Source organism: Montipora foliosa, chromosome 4 (assembly GCF_036669935.1).
Source record: "Montipora foliosa isolate CH-2021 chromosome 4, ASM3666993v2, whole genome shotgun sequence".
NCBI lineage: Eukaryota > Metazoa > Cnidaria > Anthozoa > Scleractinia > Acroporidae > Montipora > Montipora foliosa.
The window spans coordinates 17522580-17541923 of record NC_090872.1 but is presented as its reverse complement, the minus strand read 5'-3'; the positions used below and the strand labels follow the sequence as shown (position 1 = coordinate 17541923).

The 19344-nt window shown below is 37.9% G+C and overlaps 2 protein-coding genes across 2 annotated transcripts; one reads left to right on the top strand and one right to left on the bottom strand.

Moving 5' to 3' along the window:
- Positions 1–1864: 1864 nt before the first annotated feature.
- Positions 1865–5509, bottom strand: LOC137999038 (homeobox protein Hox-A9-like). Its single transcript, XM_068844868.1, has 2 exons — positions 5124–5509; positions 1865–3177 (listed from the first exon to the last, which is right to left on the bottom strand). The coding sequence occupies exons 1-2, from the start codon at positions 5491–5493 to the stop codon at positions 2876–2878; spliced, it is 672 nt and encodes a 223-aa protein (XP_068700969.1). The 5' UTR covers positions 5494–5509; the 3' UTR covers positions 1865–2875.
- A 10754-nt stretch (positions 5510–16263) lies between these two features.
- On the top strand, positions 16264–17954 carry LOC138000092 (homeobox protein Hox-B4-like). Its single transcript, XM_068846249.1, has 3 exons — positions 16264–16390; positions 16509–16941; positions 17190–17954. The coding sequence occupies exons 2-3, from the start codon at positions 16617–16619 to the stop codon at positions 17477–17479; spliced, it is 615 nt and encodes a 204-aa protein (XP_068702350.1). The 5' UTR covers positions 16264–16390; positions 16509–16616; the 3' UTR covers positions 17480–17954.
- Positions 17955–19344: the final 1390 nt, after the last annotated feature.

The window sequence follows — 19344 nt, the reverse complement described above, 5'->3', positions numbered from 1 at the left end:
AGATAAAATTAAATAGTATTAAGCGTTCTTTATTCGTAGTCTTTCAACCCAACAACGCTTGCCAAGCATCTATGGTATGCAAGTTACGCTTCCCGTGAATTTAACATCGCCTTTCCACAGTCTTCTTTTGTTTGTACTTGTGGCCACCGCCGTTTTGAGTGGAAATCAAAGTTATTTAAGCTGATCAGACCAGACGTAGTCAATCAAATGGCCAATCAGCCGTGCACGTCCGCGCAAGTAACACTTGTTTTGATTGGCTGAGAATGTAATGAGAGATTGGCTTCTCGCATAAATAACGCATAATGAAAAACATCTCATCGTGCACGCAAAAAACAGAAAGGAAACTTGGTGCCAAACGCGGTGACACTAGCATCTTTTACTTACTCATGCTTAAAAGCGATAGGACGTAATGGTGTCCTAGACGCTGTCTACAAAAGGTGAATAAGTTGTGTCTAAAACTGACAGTTATTAATTGCCATTGTCATAGCTTGTCGAGTAAATTACTTGCTGCAAAGAGTGATGCAGATCAGTTCAAAGAGAGCTTAGAGTGGCGACGGTTAGACTCGTTCATGCCGCTGTATGGTGGCGATAAAAAATTTCCAGCCCTGATAAACACAAATTAGGCAATTCGGAGTCAAAACGTTGGCTCATTTTAAGAAAAAGGGAAGATATCTATTTAAATTCTTTTGTTGATAAAATGTGCCGGCCACCGTTCATTCTGATTGGACAGTGTCAGCATCTATCTCGTGCCTGTGTTGAAGCAACAAATATTAGTTTTCAGAAATAGCCGGGTTATCAGTAAGTTGCCGAAACATCTTCGTTTCAGATCTAGTCACACAAACGAAGCTGTTATTCAAGATCTCCAAGAGAAGAAGTTGATCCATCTCTTTAAAGTTAACATACATGAACGTTAAAGTTAACATGCATGAAAAATGCCAACTTCATCCGCTGTTTACATTGAATAGGGATTGAACTCATGGGATAGCTTATCTGCTCCATAAAATAACATCATAATTTCCTAAGATATGTTAAGCCTTTCAATTATGATGAAATTGATTGCAGGGATTAAAAAATAAATAAGTTGGAATAGGGAAGTGATGAGTGGGTATCTCTTCTTCGTATCGGTGACCATAGACTTATCGTAACGTAAATTTTATAAGCGTCGTTACGTAGTTCATTTAAAGCTCTTGAGTTTTCGTTTTTTGTTTTTAATAGCTATTCAGTTCGTGACAAGACCTCTATTCAATGTCATAAAAGTGGATGACAATGATTTCAATAAAGACGTGTGGAACTGACATAACCGGCAAATCTAACAGTTGCAAGATAAACGAAATGATATATGAAATGAATCGTATATTGAACTGCGGATATGAAATCAAGTGAAACAATGATCCTTGTAGTTATGAACGCAATTTTCGCAATTGCGCTGAGAAGCCTGAAAAGCTCAGGACCCACAAATGACGAGCTCCCAACATCAGTGTCTTCATAGCTCAGTTGGTTTAGGGCGTCGCACTGACAACCCCGTTAAAGTCCTGAAATTTTTAGGCTTCTCTACGCAATTGCTAAAATTGCATTCATAACTGCGAGGATCATAGCTTCACTTGAGTTGCAAGATACTTCCAAAAAAATGAGTTGTTAACATTTTCGTGGAGGTTTTAAAAAGAACTGGACTCGCTTTACTTTGTTTATGTTCCTATCCGGTTCCTGGGTGGACTAGACGGGTAAATTCCGAATTGAGGTCGGGCGGAAGTTCCTTTCCACTTGGTATTTCAGCCGTATTTCGTTGTTAATTTTGTGATTACACGCAAAAATAATACAAGATCAAGAACACATTCTTCATCACCGGTTTGTGATATTTGATGGTGAAGTTTTTATTCATGCCACAAATGAATTTTACATTTTTGCCATGAAACGGAAATCTGTCGGTTTTCCAAGTCAGTCTTTAACTTGATTATTGATACACAAATGCTAATTAAATTCTTGATGCAAAAGTCTTTGAAAAACATTTTGTTGGCAGTGTCAAGAGAGGTAAGGCAAAAAACTGCAGTGCGAATCAAGCAAAGAAGTGCAATTGTAGAGTACGTCACAAGAATCTAGGATTTTAATATCACGCAGTATTTTGGGGTCCAAAAGATGGTGAGACGCCATATATGAAGTCAAAGGGACTCGGCCTGAGTGAAAGATGCTTCCTGTGCGGTCGGGCGCAGTGTTATTACTTGTAAACATGTTAGTGTGTACTGAAATTTAGTTTGTAAGTGTACGATCACTTATCACTTGCGTCAGTGATCGCTTTTACTTTGTTTCGAGAGTAAAGTTAACAAGCTTCGGTGCATTAATGTTTTTTATGCTTTTCTTGGCCTCTGTCCATCAGGACAATTTCGATAGCCCAGTTCTAAATAACTGAAATTCAAGCCCTAACCTATCGTCAGTGAAGAAAATTAATGCGTTAGCCAACAATGGTTGAAAATGAACCATGTGAGATTCCGGGTGATAAATCTGTTTTAGTGCTGATGTCTTAACATCCTTACAGACTTTCAATGGCAATTATTTCGGAAATGTGACTCGCACGATTTTATCCTTGTACGCCAGACCGTCTATTGTGGGAACGCTGACTCTAAGGATACAAAGAACGCTTTGATAGAAATTGGTAAAACTAAAATTGAGCCTTTAAGCCACTGAAGAGAAGTGCAATGGACTCCAAGGTTAATGGAATATCTATCAGTCCTTGCTATAAATAGCAGAATAAAAGTATATCAAGAACTATACAAACTTTCTTACAAAAAAAGACCTATACATTATAAAAAAGCTTTAAAAATATACAAATCTGACTGCATGCATAGTAGTAAAAGGCGCCGATGGAAGCGACAAGGTAGAGTCATTCGTCCGTCATGTTGTATATTCTCCTGATTTCGGTGGGGTTGGTTTTTGCGCTCTCAAATGATACTTCACTTTTCTTCATTTTCATTCTTCTGTTTTGAAACCATATCTTGATGTGTTTTTCAGAGAGATTTAAAGACGTTGCCAGCTCAATCCTGCGCGCTCTGGTAATGTACCGACTGAATAAAAACTCTTTTTCTAGTTCCACTTGCTGTCTTGTGGTGTATGCTGTCCTCGCTCGCGAACGAACCTTCGCGGAGGACCACGATTCTCTCCCTCGGCCTCTTGGACTTTCCTCAGCTGTTGAAGAATAATTTCAGTTAGTTTTCCTGCCGGATCTTGTCTGCGTAAAAATAATTACGGAGGAAATATGAGGAATAAAACCAGAAGTACAAAAAAATTGAAACTTCAAAAACTGATTCAATGAAGCTTTGTCTGTAAGCTTTTTGTACCCCGTCAAAAATTTTTAGGAGGTGTCGAATAAAATTGCAAGGAGAACCTTCCCTGACAAACCATATCCGTTTGGTTAATTTCCTGACGCATCGTAAATCAATTGAGGATTAAAATACCAATGAAAATCAAAAGCTGTAAAAGAAAGGTTTGTCCATTGGGTTTGTTTATCACATCGCATCTGTTGTGGGCCTTAATTATCCTTTTACCAAAAGAAATTACTCTTTTCTTAAAAAAATATCCAATAACTGCTATTTGACGCAAACAAATTTAATTAACAGCTTTTATTTTTACTGAAGGAAAGTCTTTAGCCAGTGAAGAAATTTATACTGGAAAGACTTCCTTATAGAGTGAAAAATGTGCTTGTTCTTCAATTCAATTTGTCGTCCATTTTGTATGATGCTCCGTTTGCTTGAGCCGAAGCTAACTGAGGTAGCTCATCTATCTTGGTTTAAAATTCTTTTCTATTGGAAGAATAAAATCGTATAATTTTTCTTCTGTTCATAAAAGGATTTAAGGAATTTTGATATCAACTTCGTCCGATTTTAGTTGCAATGTTGCAATCCACAGGAGAACGTTTGCTGAACGGAAGGATTTGCGGTCTTGTAGTTAAGTACTAACAAGGATCTTTAGCGGGCCATTGAGATGTTTTCTGTTTATTCTAAACAGTTTAACCCTCGCACAATAAATCAATCTACCATATACGATCATAATTCCACCTAAAACCCATAAATCACGTCTATAATAAATCTTTACATCAAGAACTGTAGTGACTACTGTGATTGTCTGAAATCAAGCTTCTCAGTGATTATGCCATAGCTCTTGAGGCATCATTTTTAACACAGGTGCTTAAAATATCGTCAGCAATTTACGTTGGTATTCCTTCGACCGTAGATTTCTAAAATTTCTGCGTTCGTAAATAGCCTGCATCAGTGTTTCGCTTTCTCGCAAACGAGTGGCACCCATCTCAGTTAACTGATTTCGAGAAGGGTTTCTAATCGGTCTCATTACAAATCCCCATATTATTATCCATTCAGTTCTCCTCTATTTCATCAAAAAGTTGAACTGATACTAAAAAAATGAAACTCAAAAAACGTGCAAGACTTTCCGACGTCGGTTAAATGCAAGTTCCCCCTGAAATCCCTACAACAATTTGGGGAGGAAGAACGAAGCACGTCAACACAAAATGATCAGCGGAATAGGAGGAATCAGTGCCGTTTGTACTCATCCTAAAGAAAGAAACAAAAAACCGTTATGGTGCTTTGAATCAGGCCACCAGCTCCCACAATAAGGCAGCAGTAAAATCGATTCTTTTTGTGTGTAAGATTTTTTACCTGAGCCAAGTCGAACCGTGGTGGTGAACATGGTGATCTCACATTCCGAATTGCAGTAAAAAGATGTTCGTTTTCTGTCCATAAAGCGTGCTAGACAGTTCAACGTCTAACCTATCACATGATTAACTAAGGCATGAAAAGCCGTTTCTCTTCTTACGGGTATTGCGGCCTCAAATCGACAAGAAAGCAAACTACTGTGTAGATACAATGCCAGTTTATTTTCTTACATAGCGATGCACTGAGAAGTCACCTCTTTACTCTCAGCTGACAGTAGACTGTGCTGTTTTTAACGACAGGAGCAAAGGGCACGGCAATTTAAAAAAAGATTATTCTTAAGGGTGGAATATACAGAGAACAATATTATGAATTAAAATTCCGTCACCACCCTGAATTACCAGTTGATAGTGAGTAGCTTTTTGTTTGAGTACGTTTGGTATAAGTGGATGAGTGTGTCTGACCCACCTGCGGTATTATGGTGGAGTAAAGATTCTGTTTCTTGCAGCGCTTGCTCGCTACTTTGGTGATCCCTTGTTTCGTGCAACGGCAGCGCTGAGTTTAGGCTTTGGACATAAGATTGAGTTTGGTTGCAGTAGCTACTTGAAAGCTCGGGAAACAACGGGATATTCCAATCCAGAGGGAACCGCTGGGCGAACGACGTTGGGCCGTAGCGTGGAATTGTAGTATGTTGACTTGTTGCAGGGCTGGTTCCGTTGGTGTAGGCTTGAGAGGAAGTCTTGTTCCTTCTTAGTGTGGGCTGTGCGCACATTGGAAAACCGTTGGTTATAAGCCGGTCCATGTTCTGTACATGGCATTTCATTGTCCTTCTGGCCATTCTTGGGTACGACCGCTTTTTATCTTCTTTCGTAACACTGGTCACGTGTCACACATTGTTATCCAATTACACACTTCGCCTAAGTCGCTGGAAATAATGAAGTGTTAATAACCCGTCAAGTGACTCTAAATGCCGCCACAGGAGAACACAATAATTATCTCTTTTGCTTCGAGAAGTGCTTCAATATTTAATTAGCTGAGGGCTCGCTCTGAGAGACACACCTTCCTTCGCAAAACACACAATTTTTCCGCATAATGTCAAATCCCCACACTATTAAAGACTGTTCTCATTCGAGGAAGAACTCTGGGGGGCGTGTTCCTATAAAGAGGGAATGAAGAAACAAAACGACATTAAAATGGCATTTTATGAATTTAAAAAGAATAGCAAGATTTCATATTTGACTGTTCGAAGGTTTTTTTGAGCCTCATCCTGGTGTCGAATCTTTTGATCTTTGTAGTTGAGTGGTTTTCTATCGAGAGGCGTTGTGAAACACAGCTAGGTCATTAATTATTTTCTTTGACATTTATGAAGCAATTGATTACAGATGAGGTGAGGGGAAAAGCTTTTCAAGCTAAAGAAAAATTTCTTGAAATTCAGGTCACCCTTTATTACAACCCTTTTATTTCTGTATCTCAGGAGTTATGTTCTAAAATAGTTATGTCGATGAGCAAGGCTTCATTTGATATCATTCCAACGCTTCCTGCTCGGTCACAAATGCGGGAAATCAAGAGCGTGATTCTTTTTTTATATTTTAACACAGCTTAGCCGTTTCGTATTCTTTAACAAAGCCATAATTGATGTGAGGGCGGGGTGGTAAGATAATGAGCGCACTGCATTCTCCACCTTGGGATCAGTCGTTGTTTTTTCCGCGACAAGAAACTCTTTACACAGACGAGTGTGTCACTTTCCATCCAGTTGTAGAAATGAACAGTGACTTACTGATGTATCTCTGCTGTAAAAAGCTTCTGAATACCGTCTCTGCCGCTGTTGGCTCTAATATGGTGCACAAAACACGTTGAAACCGAGTCGCGCCAGCTTGCCTCAATATCCGCCTGGTGGTACTATTCTAGCCCTTCTCTCTCTTCCGGTTTGCAAGCGCTTGTGCGATGCGATGGTTTCTGTCCAGTGGGGAGTAGAAATACCCACTCTACTCTTTTATATTTCTGCAATCGCCTGCCAACCGTGCCCTCGACTTTTTTCGGAAACGAGGACATGTCTTTTGTACCCCCTGCGACCCAAACTTTTAGTTTTTTTCACTATAATAGTAGATTTCTTAGAAAGTCGTCTAGTGATAATCTCACTTGTGACTGTCTAATTATAAAATTCAAATTTGAGATTAAAATTCCCGTGTTTGTGTACTGTTCTTTACAACTTTAACCTTTATATCGGGAAGTCGCGAGGTCTGTTTTTTTTTTCACTGTTTCCACAGTATTTTCACGCAACCAAACTATTGAACAGGGAAATCCCACAAGTGAACAAGAAATTATGTTTATGTCTGTTTCTTCACTTTAATTTCTTCCTTCTAAAACAACGCGTAAGTTTCTTTTATCCTGCATCTTTTTATAGAAGTTTCCTTAAAAATCCAAGGGTCTTTGACTTGTCATTTGGAGAGTGGCTTCTCCAAGACGTCAGTTTTTCTAACGTCCAATTCGTGGTTACAAAAAATGAGCATAGACACGCCCAACAGCACTAAGTCCAAGAAATTAAACAAAATAATAGTTAGTCACGAATTAAAATATTTTACCGTCCGGTATCTTACAGAAGTACGGCTTATCTTACTCAACAGTGAAATCAGCACCTTATTAAACAATGATGAACGACTAAACGGCTGGTAACTTGTGATAACTAACACAAGCCAATCACTTGCTGTCAATCATATAATAGGCCATTTGCAACAAACTGGTCACATGACTGATTAGTGGTGAACATATAAAATTCCAGAAATGGAAAGACCGTATTTGTCTTCGCCAGAATACAAATTTGCAGAGAAATACCACTGAAGGTAAAGATTTTATGACTACTTAAACACTCGAAAATCCCGTACTTTTGTTTACGAACGAAAAGCTTTTGACCTGCAGTATAATTTTTCATAATTACGTGCCTTATCAATAAAGCGCAAAATTACTGAGCGCTGATTGGCTGAGACAGAGGGCATTTTTTTCATAATCGAGGGCATTTTTGGTAATCAAGAGAAGTCTTGATTACTTGATCCTGGTTGGTTAATTTTGCCCTTTATTGATAAACAAGTAATCGCATGAGTCCTCGTACTATTAAGGATTAATTGCTCTTGTGTTTTGGCAATTTTGGAAAATTTCTAAAACACTCGTGCAATTAATCCTTAATAGTACTCCGTCTCATGTGATTACCTATACATATTAAACAGAGCTCAGATTCCTATTTTTACAATGGGTCAAATAAGGGAGAATAAATGTGCAAGGTTGGAAATTTTCAGACTCATATTTCCAAGAAAGAATTTCAAAGGGGTTTGAAAACGTAGAAAAATACAAGGATTTGTATGAAAATCATTGAAGCGTGAGTGGGTGGTAAAGCGTCCTTTTTCCCATACACATCCTTGTAAATTCTTTCAACTATATGAGGACACTAAATATTTTGAGCGAGAGCCGATACAGCGTAGATTTGATTTAGTAATGTATTGTATTTCGGCTGGCCAAACTAGTAGACTATAGCCTTCTTCAGGTACAACGAAAGGCGCGTTTACACGACAGAGGAAAAATGGCACGGGTCCGATAAAAAGAGGGACGTTTCCAATCATTTTTGTAAAGGAACAGCGAAGTTTTATCCGTTCCGGTACGGGACCATAGGCGCCTACGGTCCCGTAGCGGAATGGATAAAAGTTCACTGTTTCTTTACAAAAATGATTGGAGCCGTTCCACTTTTTATCGGACCCGTGTCATTTTTCCTCTGTCGTGTAAAACGCGCCTGAAGTACCTGAAGAATCAAACATTGAAGAATCAATTCAGTGCCGGAGACTTGGGAAGAATGAAGCATGTTACAATAACAATAAAACGCTAACACCAACCCGGTGTGGCAAGTAATAACTTGCTTACCAAAGCTACTTCAGCACCCGGGAGGCCAGAGAGAGTGGACTCCTGTTGAAAACACTTTTTTTTTCCTGAGAACACTGTTGAATTGATATCAACTGAAATTGAGCAAACCTCGTTCCCAGAGATTCTCTTCATTGCAATGAAGGCTTAGTTTATGACTGGATGAAATTTAAGGAATAGACCCCCATTTTCGTCCCCAGAGTCCGCAATTTCTTCGGTCAGCGTCTAGGAAACGAACACTCATCAGGGTTCCGAACCAGGAAGTTTCGTGGTCATCGTCGTCACTCGTCTTCCCCGCTTAGCTTGTCTAAGGCGTTTCGGGCTTTCTGAAAACTATCACCAAGCAGGATGCTGATCGTGTTTGTAATTTCATCTCCATATGGTTAGAGTTTAGGTCCTCTCGGATAAGGACTATAAACCGTAGGTCCCGTCTTGCAATCCTTTGATGTTCACAACTGACCTCCTTTGGACGTTAAAGCACCCGAGTTCTCTTTTTTGTGGTCTGTCCTATTCTCTCCGGAAAAAAATGACCATCCTGGCGGAAACATGGTGGTGACGTCACAAGAAGGCTCAGTTATGGTGTATGAGGCCATCTTAGCAGAAACAGCCATAAATGAAGTCAAGACACTTTGCAGGAGGGTGCTGGAACATTCATACGTAGATTATCTTCTTTAATATTCAGTCTTCTTTGACACTACCTAACGGTCTCGCATTTAAAGAAGATGCTGGTAGAGTTACCCTTGCATCATTTACACATTGTTCAAATAACCAAATATAATATTTACGAACATAAGTAGCATTTGTTTTACATTATCTACAGAATTATAATTTCTGTCAGAAGATTTACAGAAACATTCGTAGGAATGGAGGATTAAGCAAGTTAGTTCTTGAGGAACGTTTTGGTACCGATTCAATCTATTGTGTTCCTGCCACACCCTTGTAATACATGTTATTGCCGCATTGCACTGAAAGATTGGGAAAACAAGCTTCATAAGGTTTCTAGGAAAGAGGACATTTGTTAAGCTAAAAGTGGGAGTTTGCAAGACAAAATGTTGTTGTTCTTTCAACTTATGAGGATAATTCATGCAGCCTTCTTTAATTCAAATTAGGGCCGGGTTAATTGAAATCTTTCGTCTGGTATAACAACAGTTTGTACTAAAAAAAATGCGTATTTTACCCAGTCGGACGAATTGTTTCGTTTAAAAACCAAGAAGTCTTTTCTGGAAGCTTGTTTTGAGATCAGCGTTAACAGGTTTATCACTAGGGAAGCCTTTGCAGATGTCGATAGCAGGTACAATCCACGATTGATACTTCTTTGACGCCGGTAATTTAGTCCGCTGGATAAGCATGCTTTGTGCTCTTTTTTCAATGTTTAGCGGGGAAAAAAGACACCACCAAATCGAAACAGATGGCTTCTTTAGAGAAGCTCAATGGCATGGTATCGACGAGCGAGCGAGTGTGTGTTGCATTGTTCGATTAATTACTCAACCGCGTGGAGAACCAAGCTTAGTTATCTATGCACTTTTGAATGAAAAGCAAATCGTTTGTCACATTTGTACAAACTATGTCTGCAGTTACATAATTTATCATCATCAGCAATGTTGTTTCAACGCTTGTCTTCTAGGTCATCAGAAGAAGACGTAAAAAGTCCGTTTTTTCTAAATGTCTCTGTTTCAGCCCCTTTGGTTAGTATGTGATGATACAAATTGATGTAACTCTCGCCAATATTTACTCAATAGACCGCCTGATCAAACACACTGCTCGGATCTTCACACATTTCATAGGGTCAATATTTGGTATTTAAATGTGAACATATTTTTCAACTGTACAGGTTTAATGGTTGGAAAGACAAATGATTCATCAACTACTAGTGGAAAGCGCCCGCTAACTTGAACCGTCTTGAAAGTTCATCATCGTTACATACTTCTTTTCAATGTTCTATAATTTTCGTTGCAACTCAAATGTGGGTCCTGTCAATTCTTTACGAATCAAAAACAATAACTCCTCACTCGGAAAGAAAACTTCCGCTCGTTTTAATCTGCTTTTAGCCGATTTGCTATGAGCTAGTTAGTCTGCAACATTGGCACGTGTACGTCGGGGCATAAAGTACATTGACAGCCTAAAAGTACTTTGGTCATTTTGTATTTCCTTTTATCAGCAGTAACAGAGGCCGGAGCCAACAAAAAGTGCATCGCGTGTTACTTATGTTCTTAGAGCAAAACAAGAAAACACGTTTTCGATCAGTTGTGTCTAAAAATACAAAACAAGAGACAAAGAACTAATAAAAGAAAACTTGCTGAATCAATGAAAGAGCAAATCATTTGTAATCGCTGTCAGAGTTCTATTCTTTCTCTTGCGGCATCCAAAAAAAGACAACTGAAATGAAACTTGAAAACACTGAAAAGTTTTAGACATAAAAGGCATTTGTTTGGGCTTTGGAAGTAAGTCAGAAAACGGAAACTTCCCCAAATGATATAAGCTTAAAGAGGTGTAATGTTTCAGTAGATTATGAGAACCTCTTTAAAATATTCTAACGGAACTTTCGATTTGCTGTGAAATTTCTTTTGAGTTGATTTCTTTTACAATCAGAGACACAACCGTTTGATTGAATTGTTGATCGTTCATCGATTGTTTCGAGGGTCAATGGTCAAGTCTAGAACAATTCCTTACCGGAACATGATTTAACCTTGGTAGATTTACTTTTCTCGACTTTGTGGTCGCTGATGAGTTAGACACGTGGAAGTGGAATAAAACCCGTCGACAGGTAAAACTTGAGGTGCCATTTAACAGCGGGTAAAAAATTTAGTGTTTTGTTTGCGCTTTGGAGTGTTACTGATTCTTGCAGCAGATTTCGCTTATTTTTTTTTATCATCTTTTAAGCCTGACCATGAATAGATACTTTACTCACAGGTTTGTTTTCAAGCCAAAATCATGCAGTTCTTTGAGCCGGCATCTATTGTTTCGCTTGTAATAGCGCCTGCATGAGAATTAGCTCACAACTTTGAAGTTCCCTCTTATTTTCACCTGAACTTTTGTTCAGTAATTTGCGATTGAAACGCGTTTCACACGCGACTACAAACACTATGAAGAACCTGAACTTATTGCGACTACAAGCTCACGGTTCGTGGAGCATTTGTTAAACTAGTTACCTTAATCGTTTTGCTTTGAATTACATGACCAATTCAAGAATTTTATTCAGAGTTTTCTTGTTCTCTGGAAATAAGTAGGGAGAAAAATGTATGCCTCATTGTTGGAAATTTCTTGAGCTAGTTTCGTGTGTTTTGATCTTTTCACAAGGTTTTCCATTCTCACATTACAATTTCAACTGTTTCGAAATTTGTTCGTGCTTCCTTCCTTGCTCAATGGTATCTTTACTTTCTATTGTTTCTGATATTTTTCTTTTCATTGGCAATGTTTTCATTCAGGATTTGCATCAACTGAATCAATTTACATCTCCTGTTTTTCTCAACCTCAGTATCGTTCTACGTTTGTAAATCCTTACCCTAACTTCCCTGTTAGCTGAATCAGGTGTTATTATCTTTGCCCCAAATCACTTGTTATCTGCATTTAACGGAGCTGCAGTTTTCCAATAACATAACTGACATGTTTTCATTAAACGGTAGCTCTTCGCGATCGTAACTGACTGAGCTGAGATGTATGTAATGTTAACATCCGCATGTTTTCTAATTTAATTTCAGTAAAGCTAGTTATAGAGAAACGATTCATGACCTGTTAGTACCGATGATGTTCACATTCAATTTACGCAAATTTTTATATTTAGTTAGGATCTCTCCATTTCCATGAAATTCAGCAACATGGTTGAAAGCCACTCGGATTTTGCGTTGATTCGTTTGTTATGATATTAATAAGTATCTACATTACGGATTCGAATTAAAGTTTTTCGTTATTCCAATCCTTGCGACTCACTTTTTACATGTATTCCGTGTTAAACGGCTCTTCGACTGAAGATCCTTTTCATTCGGCTTAGCATAGTGATACTAAAGCATCTTTCAAGTGTAAAAATACGGGTCACTTGGAGTTTACTTTATTATTTAGCGGAGGATTCGGTTAATGGTGGCCGATGACTCTCAAAGAAATGGCCTCGTTCAATAATTTTTAAGGATCGTTTCGTTGAGGTAAATTAACATCTTTTCCGGTTTCCCGTCTGCAACTTAAAAATTGATCAGCTCCCGTCGATCAACGGTAGTAGAGAGTAATTGCTAAAGTCTAAGACAATATCACCCCATCTTTGACTGTCTTTCGATGAAGAAAGAACTTTCAAATTTTGTTTTAATTCAGCGACTATTCGTGAATTTACTATCAGCATTATTTAGTAAAATATTAATGTACTTCGCATTTCTTGTTGTGCACAAGTTTGGTGGTGAAAATTGCATTAAATAGCTAATTGAAAAGACAATTCTGCGTCTGGTTAATTTCTTTGTTTGTGTCGAAAACCAAATCACTGTAGACGCCCGTAATTGTACTCTAAAGGGCGAAAGATATCGGTTGTGAAGCAAAACGGATATTTCCTGAGAGATAACACACTTGTCTTACACACCTGCTAAACGGCAGAAGGGTGCAACGGAGAGACAAATTTCCGTTGTTTACACATTTTGTTTTTCCGCAACAGGACACAAGTTCAAACGTCTGTCAAAACAGAAATGAATGTAACAGAGATGAGCTTTTCATCAAATATTTTTGTGTTTTTAATTTACCTTATAATGCTTGAATCGGTGATGAAAAAGATTAAAACCACTTTTTTCACTGAAGGGTTGTCAATTGTTTCTTTCAGTTTCAATTAAATTTTATCTTGACTTGCTGTTTTGGTTAAACCTTCCAAGTCTATTCACTCAGTTTCGAAAACTGAAGAATTCCGTTTAATTAGGGAGGCGTGTGCAACACACGAGCCGAGATCATTAATAACACGCGCTTTCTCTCCGCACTGAATTTCATTGAAATTGCGTTTATAAAGTCACACCTTCAGAGCTGGACTGTGCAACTAAATTTTATTAAAAGACCAATTGTACCTGTCTCTTTGGTATTTTTTTGAGGAACCAACCAACGGGAAATGGAATTGAAGTTTCCTGAAGTTATCAGTAACCATTTTGGAAACCAAAGAATGGCGCGCACGCGTCTCGTTGCAAGAAAAGAAAAAATCATTTTCAAAGCAGATTAAGCATTTAACAAGCTGTGCCAGTAATAACTTCACATAATTGAGTTATTCTTAAGCTTTTTTTTCTCATGTATGAATACTCTCAACGGTGATGTCTTTGATTGGGTGTAAACACCATCTGCTCAAGCAAAGGGGGTGATTCGATACTTTGTAGATGGATTGAGTGTTTTTATATTACCAGTTTTATCATTTTAGTCAGAACTGATTTCTCCTCGAAAAAGTTCGTAAATCATTTAGAGCAGAGCTCTAGATCTTTTTTCAACAAGAGAGGTTTAAATGGAATAACAAAATAAGGAGGTTAATTAACTGACACCGGTTTGACTCGCAGGTTTACGCGATCTCCTCAATTAGATTTTGAACAAAGCCACAGGTAGCCGTCCTTCTTGTCACCCGGGCCAGTTGGTTTTTTTCTTCATTTAATAGACAAGTTTCCTTATGTTCCCTCGTTTTGGAGGTAAAAATTGCCGTTAAACCGCCCAACCGCAATACTTAAAGAATTTTTTCATCCGTCTTTTTAGCGCGCTATTGTCATTTGTACGTCTCCAAGCGAGTTAAGCTTTTCCAAATATTTTGTTTTCGCCCCACAAGCCTCAAATAGAGTCTAACTGTTGGCGATGAATTAAAGTCCGTACAAATCCCAAACAATTTGCTACCAGTGCTCGTCACTGTTCAACGTTTTGTCTTTTGACCTTGGTTTGGTTAAGGATATCAGCATGATTTGATTGGGTTGTTGCGAGCCAAAGGCTCAGCACGTATTGTGAACACAGTTTTCAATCCAATTAAGAATGTTTAATTTTAGTATTCCACATGGAGATAAAACTTGTTAAATGTAGAGAAAATTACCGTTTGGCGATCACGAAAACTAATTTTCCTGCTGCCGCTTTCATCTTTTGATAAGAATAAAACTCTGTTTTGCCTCTACCGCAAGAACTAATTGAAAACCATGGTTTGCCATATAATTTTCATGTAATAGGGGTGATGGCCTGTTTATTTCATATAGACTTTCGAAGGAAGAAATAACGTTTTTCTTTTTATTTCCACAAGTTGCAGATAATAATTCACTGTATTTGCTTTTTGATACTATCCCCAATTTTTATGTTACTTTTGGTCAAAGTTACTTTCTTAATTTTGTTTACGTTCTCTAAACTCATTTCCTGTAAAGCCTCTCTATAAAGCGGGATCTGAGCAAAGTCAGTCTTAATTCTTATGTAGTTAATGCACAAAGTTAGTTTCCGGAAAGATTAAAGGTAATTAAATTGGTAAACAGAGAATCTAATGACTTATGCAGACAACAAAATTAATTATTTTGAGAGTTAACTATTCGATACTTTACGTACTTCTGAATGGAAGAAATGAGATACTGAGTTAAAAGTAACGGCAAGACGTTATGTTAACATGGTTCGTTTAAGGCAAAGGATAATTTAACACACACAAGTCCAAATTTATTTGACTCTATCTGTTTGAACAGCATGTAGCCTTTTAGAGAGTTTTATTTGGCGCAGTTTTATACTCTTATTAAGTGCAATAACCTTTAGTGTATACCAGGATACTTCTTTGTTATTTTAGCTCAACCCTTTCAAAGCAAACTAGCGGGAATTAATCTGCTTCTCAAAGTTTCATTTGTAGTTCTCTCACAAATTTGAAATAAGAAATTGTGTTAGTTTATTGATGATTTTGTGTAGAGGTGCTGTATATTTCTCTTGCCATCGAAGCCAGCATTAAACCTTACAAAGTCTATTTTTCATATTAATTTTGCGCCATAAGGTGCAGACTGATTTGCTAATTTTGCTGCAAATATATTTGTCAGATCTATTAAAGAGCGTTTGCTTTGTAGAAGGTAGATTTGTGTAGTTTAAATCTATATTTGCGACTGCGGGAAATTTTAAGTTCTCGAAATCTTTCTTCGGGGGAAAAAAAAAGTAATTCGAAGAACAATCGAGAATTAACAACCTGTTAAGTCGCGCCTCCGGTCACTGAGCGGAATGAAATTATAGCTCACTAAGCAATTACTGCGGTTGGGGACGTTATTTGAAAAATAAATTCAATTTATTTTGTGAATGTTAAGCAAATAATTCCAAGGGAAATGATAAAAGCACGGATTTGAAAACAATTATGATTAATTTGGTGATTTGAGGCATCACATAATTTTGTGGCAATCGAGCGAAAAACAGTCAAAATTAATGGTTTCACGAGAGAAAAACAAGAGGAATTTTCGAGAATATACGAATTTAGGTTGTTTGATTTTCTACACGGGGACTAATTCAAAAGCCGGAACCCTTCGCCTCTGAAAAAAACCTTGTTTGCTGTTATACAGGATATGCGAACGTCAATTGGAGAAAACTCAACTTTGCCACAAAAGTGTTCGCAAGAGCATAGATGAAAAGTTAATTAGATTGACACCAAAAAGGCTGAGTCAATGGTTAACAATTGCAAATTGAAATGTCATCACGAGCTTGCAGGTGCATCTGGATACACTGCAAAAGGCAGAACATTTTAGGGTCTACGATCTGTTAATTTCTTTTCGCCGGTTGTAGGCGAGCGACTTGCAAAGGTGAACCCTGCTTGATGATCAAAGATTAGATTGAAAAACGGTTCCTTTGGTTAAGAAGATCAATAAGACGCGCAAAAATGGCGGAGCAATTGGCACGCCCCCGTCAAGGTACTTATTGGACAAGTTTGAATGGCTGTATCAGTAATTAAGCGTGCTTTAAACTGTTTTTCTAATGCTCTAAAATCTGTTCATTATTTATGATATTCCTTTATGTTTTGCACAATAGTGGACGTAATTTGGCAATACAAGCCACGTGCACTCGTAACACTATATATGACTTACTGTAGCATCCAAAGTGACACAATTCACTGGCTTTCACCGCGCTGACATCAACATGAGCTCCTCGTTCTACATCGAGTCACTGATACAAAGTTCTAAACCAAAAACAACAATGGCCGAGTCAAGACACAGTTTTGAGACTACAGTGCCTTGTTCTTGCTGTTGGACTCCTTCTCACTCTGAAGCATCGGGATTATGCCAGTTATGTATCCCCACACCGACAAGCGCCGTTCATCCATTTCTACATGCCGTACGCGGCGCGGCTATACCTGATGCGAGCAGTTTATATTCCGCGAAAGAGTTCCTTAAAGCTGAACACGCTCATTTAAGCCCGCACTACCCAAGCACCGAGGAGGAGAGAATGCGTTTAGTGTCATACGGTAATTATATTTCATTTTTTCTTCTCAACTTGATACCTTTAAGTCAGGAAACTTGGAGAGAAAGCGCATTATCTAATCTTCAACTATCATGACAGGTGTTCTATGAACTGAAGTTTTAAGGGGGCTTCTTGCCGGACTTTTGAATAGTAAAATTTCATTTCTAATCTGTATACACGGCTTGTGATGTTGTCGATAACAGCGTGAAAACTAATACTGATTTATTCTTTTTCTTTTTTTTTATTCCATAGTTTCTCGCGCTGATCCGGGCAACAACATGAACAGAGTGGTTAATTCGAGGTCAAAACGAATTCGAACCGCGTACACAAGCATGCAATTGCTGGAACTTGAAAAAGAATTTAGCCAGAACAGATATCTGTCTCGCCTTCGAAGAATACAGATTGCAGCGTTGCTAGATTTATCTGAAAAGCAAGTGAAGATTTGGTTTCAGAATCGCCGAGTAAAGTGGAAAAAGGACAAAAAGGCTGCCCAGCACCAAATAACGGAGAGCGCACAAAGTCCTCTATCCCCATCAAGTTAAAAAGCAAGACTTTGCATGATTGCTATGGTGACTGAGGTCAAAATTTTTATTTCTGACATATTCCCAATTGCAGAATAAGATTTAGACTTTTTGTACTATAGTGCTCTGACACAAAAGACTAACCTAAAATGGTTTCGTTAATCGGATGAATGATCGTACCGCTAATTAATTCCTTAGTGAAATTCATCACGTAATTATCGATTACACCAAGAACGTAGAAGCAAAATATCTGAGACCAAAAAAAGATTGTTGAAAGAACTTGTAAATAAATGAATACATGACTCAGTTTTAGCTTCCTTAGAAATAGCACCGGTTCATAGATAGATATAATTAACGCATTTTGTATTCTTCGACGAGCAAAGCTTGTAGCTCAGAAACATATGCTCGTCTTAATTGTTATCAAGAAAACAGACAAAACAACATATCAAGGTTAAGTCCGTTGCTTCATATAAATAAAAAAATAAGCGCAAAAGAAGTGAGATCAATGTTCGTTTAAAAATAAAAATGCATATTTTTTCCGAAACCGTCATTATTACAAATACTATTTGCTCTGAAGTATCGATTCCTGCATACAGAGCAATTTGACAAAGTTCGAGGTGACCTACACTGCATTTTGTTTGACAGTTAAAAAGACATCTTAAAAGAAAATTTGAGTTTCAATGTAGCTGTTGATCAATGAGACGATTTTTTGATAAGCTTCAAAACCTAACGTAAATAGCTTATTAAGGCCGTGGTTTTTTTTGCTCCCAAACATGTAGTTAACAGAAATTATTCCCAATTTTTGTCTTAAGTTACAATTCGCAACAATGACCAACATATTGAGGCAGAAATTTTTCGTCAATGGAAAATTTCAAAGGTAGAATGATTTGCAAACTTTAAACTCCCAGAAAACGGAATTATTTCACATGGATGAAGTATTAACAATTCCACCTGTTTGTTAACCACAATTGTACTGTATATCGCTTTTCAGTGAGTAATTTGGGTCTTTCTTAAAGTATTTTGAAGACAAAATTTATGTTGAGGTGTTAATCCTGTCACACTTTCTCACGATCAAGTGAAAATGAATCGAATTTTTCATTAAGGGTGTTTCTGCTGCAGCTTTTTTCATTTTCCTTTGGAATTGACAGCTCGCTTTAGGTAATTCATCAATTTCATATCGTGGACAATTGCCATTGCTTAAATGACATTTTAGATGAGCACGAGCTTCGTTTACACGCATTTAAATATCAATTTAATGGCCCACAAACATTGTTCACTTACTGGTACTTTAACAAGCGATAGCACGTAAAACGAGATTGTGAGCCAAGTATTCGTTTCCCAGCGTAATAGCGTTTCTTTTTTTTTGGCACTCGCGTATCTTGATAATCCCCATCAATTGATCTAAACTAACTCAAATCCATGCATCATAGTAAAAAGTAAACCTTCTGCAGTTTTATCCATTCATTAACTCAGCTTATTATGGGGACAATGATGTACAGTATCAGTTTTCGGTGTCACCGCCATAGACGCCGCCATATTAATTTACAAACGGGCTGGCAATACAGGCTCCTTCCAACCAGAGCAAATATGATTTTTTTTTTCTGAATAACGTTAATATCTTCTGGGCACTCCTTTAACACGTTTTATTTTTCAAGAAGTCCTTAGGAGGCGTTCGTTGTGTGCCGGATCTGGTGAAAAAGACCTCAACTTCGAAGAAAAAGGGAGGTTTAGAATGGGGATCGATCCTTGAATTCACCCGTTTTGAATTCTTAAATGAGATACTTTTTTACGAATTCTTGCTTTTCATCTCTTTCTAGTATTAAACCAAGCGTTGGTCGCTGGCAACACCCGATGGAGGTAAAATGTCGGTTCTAAACTTTCTTCAA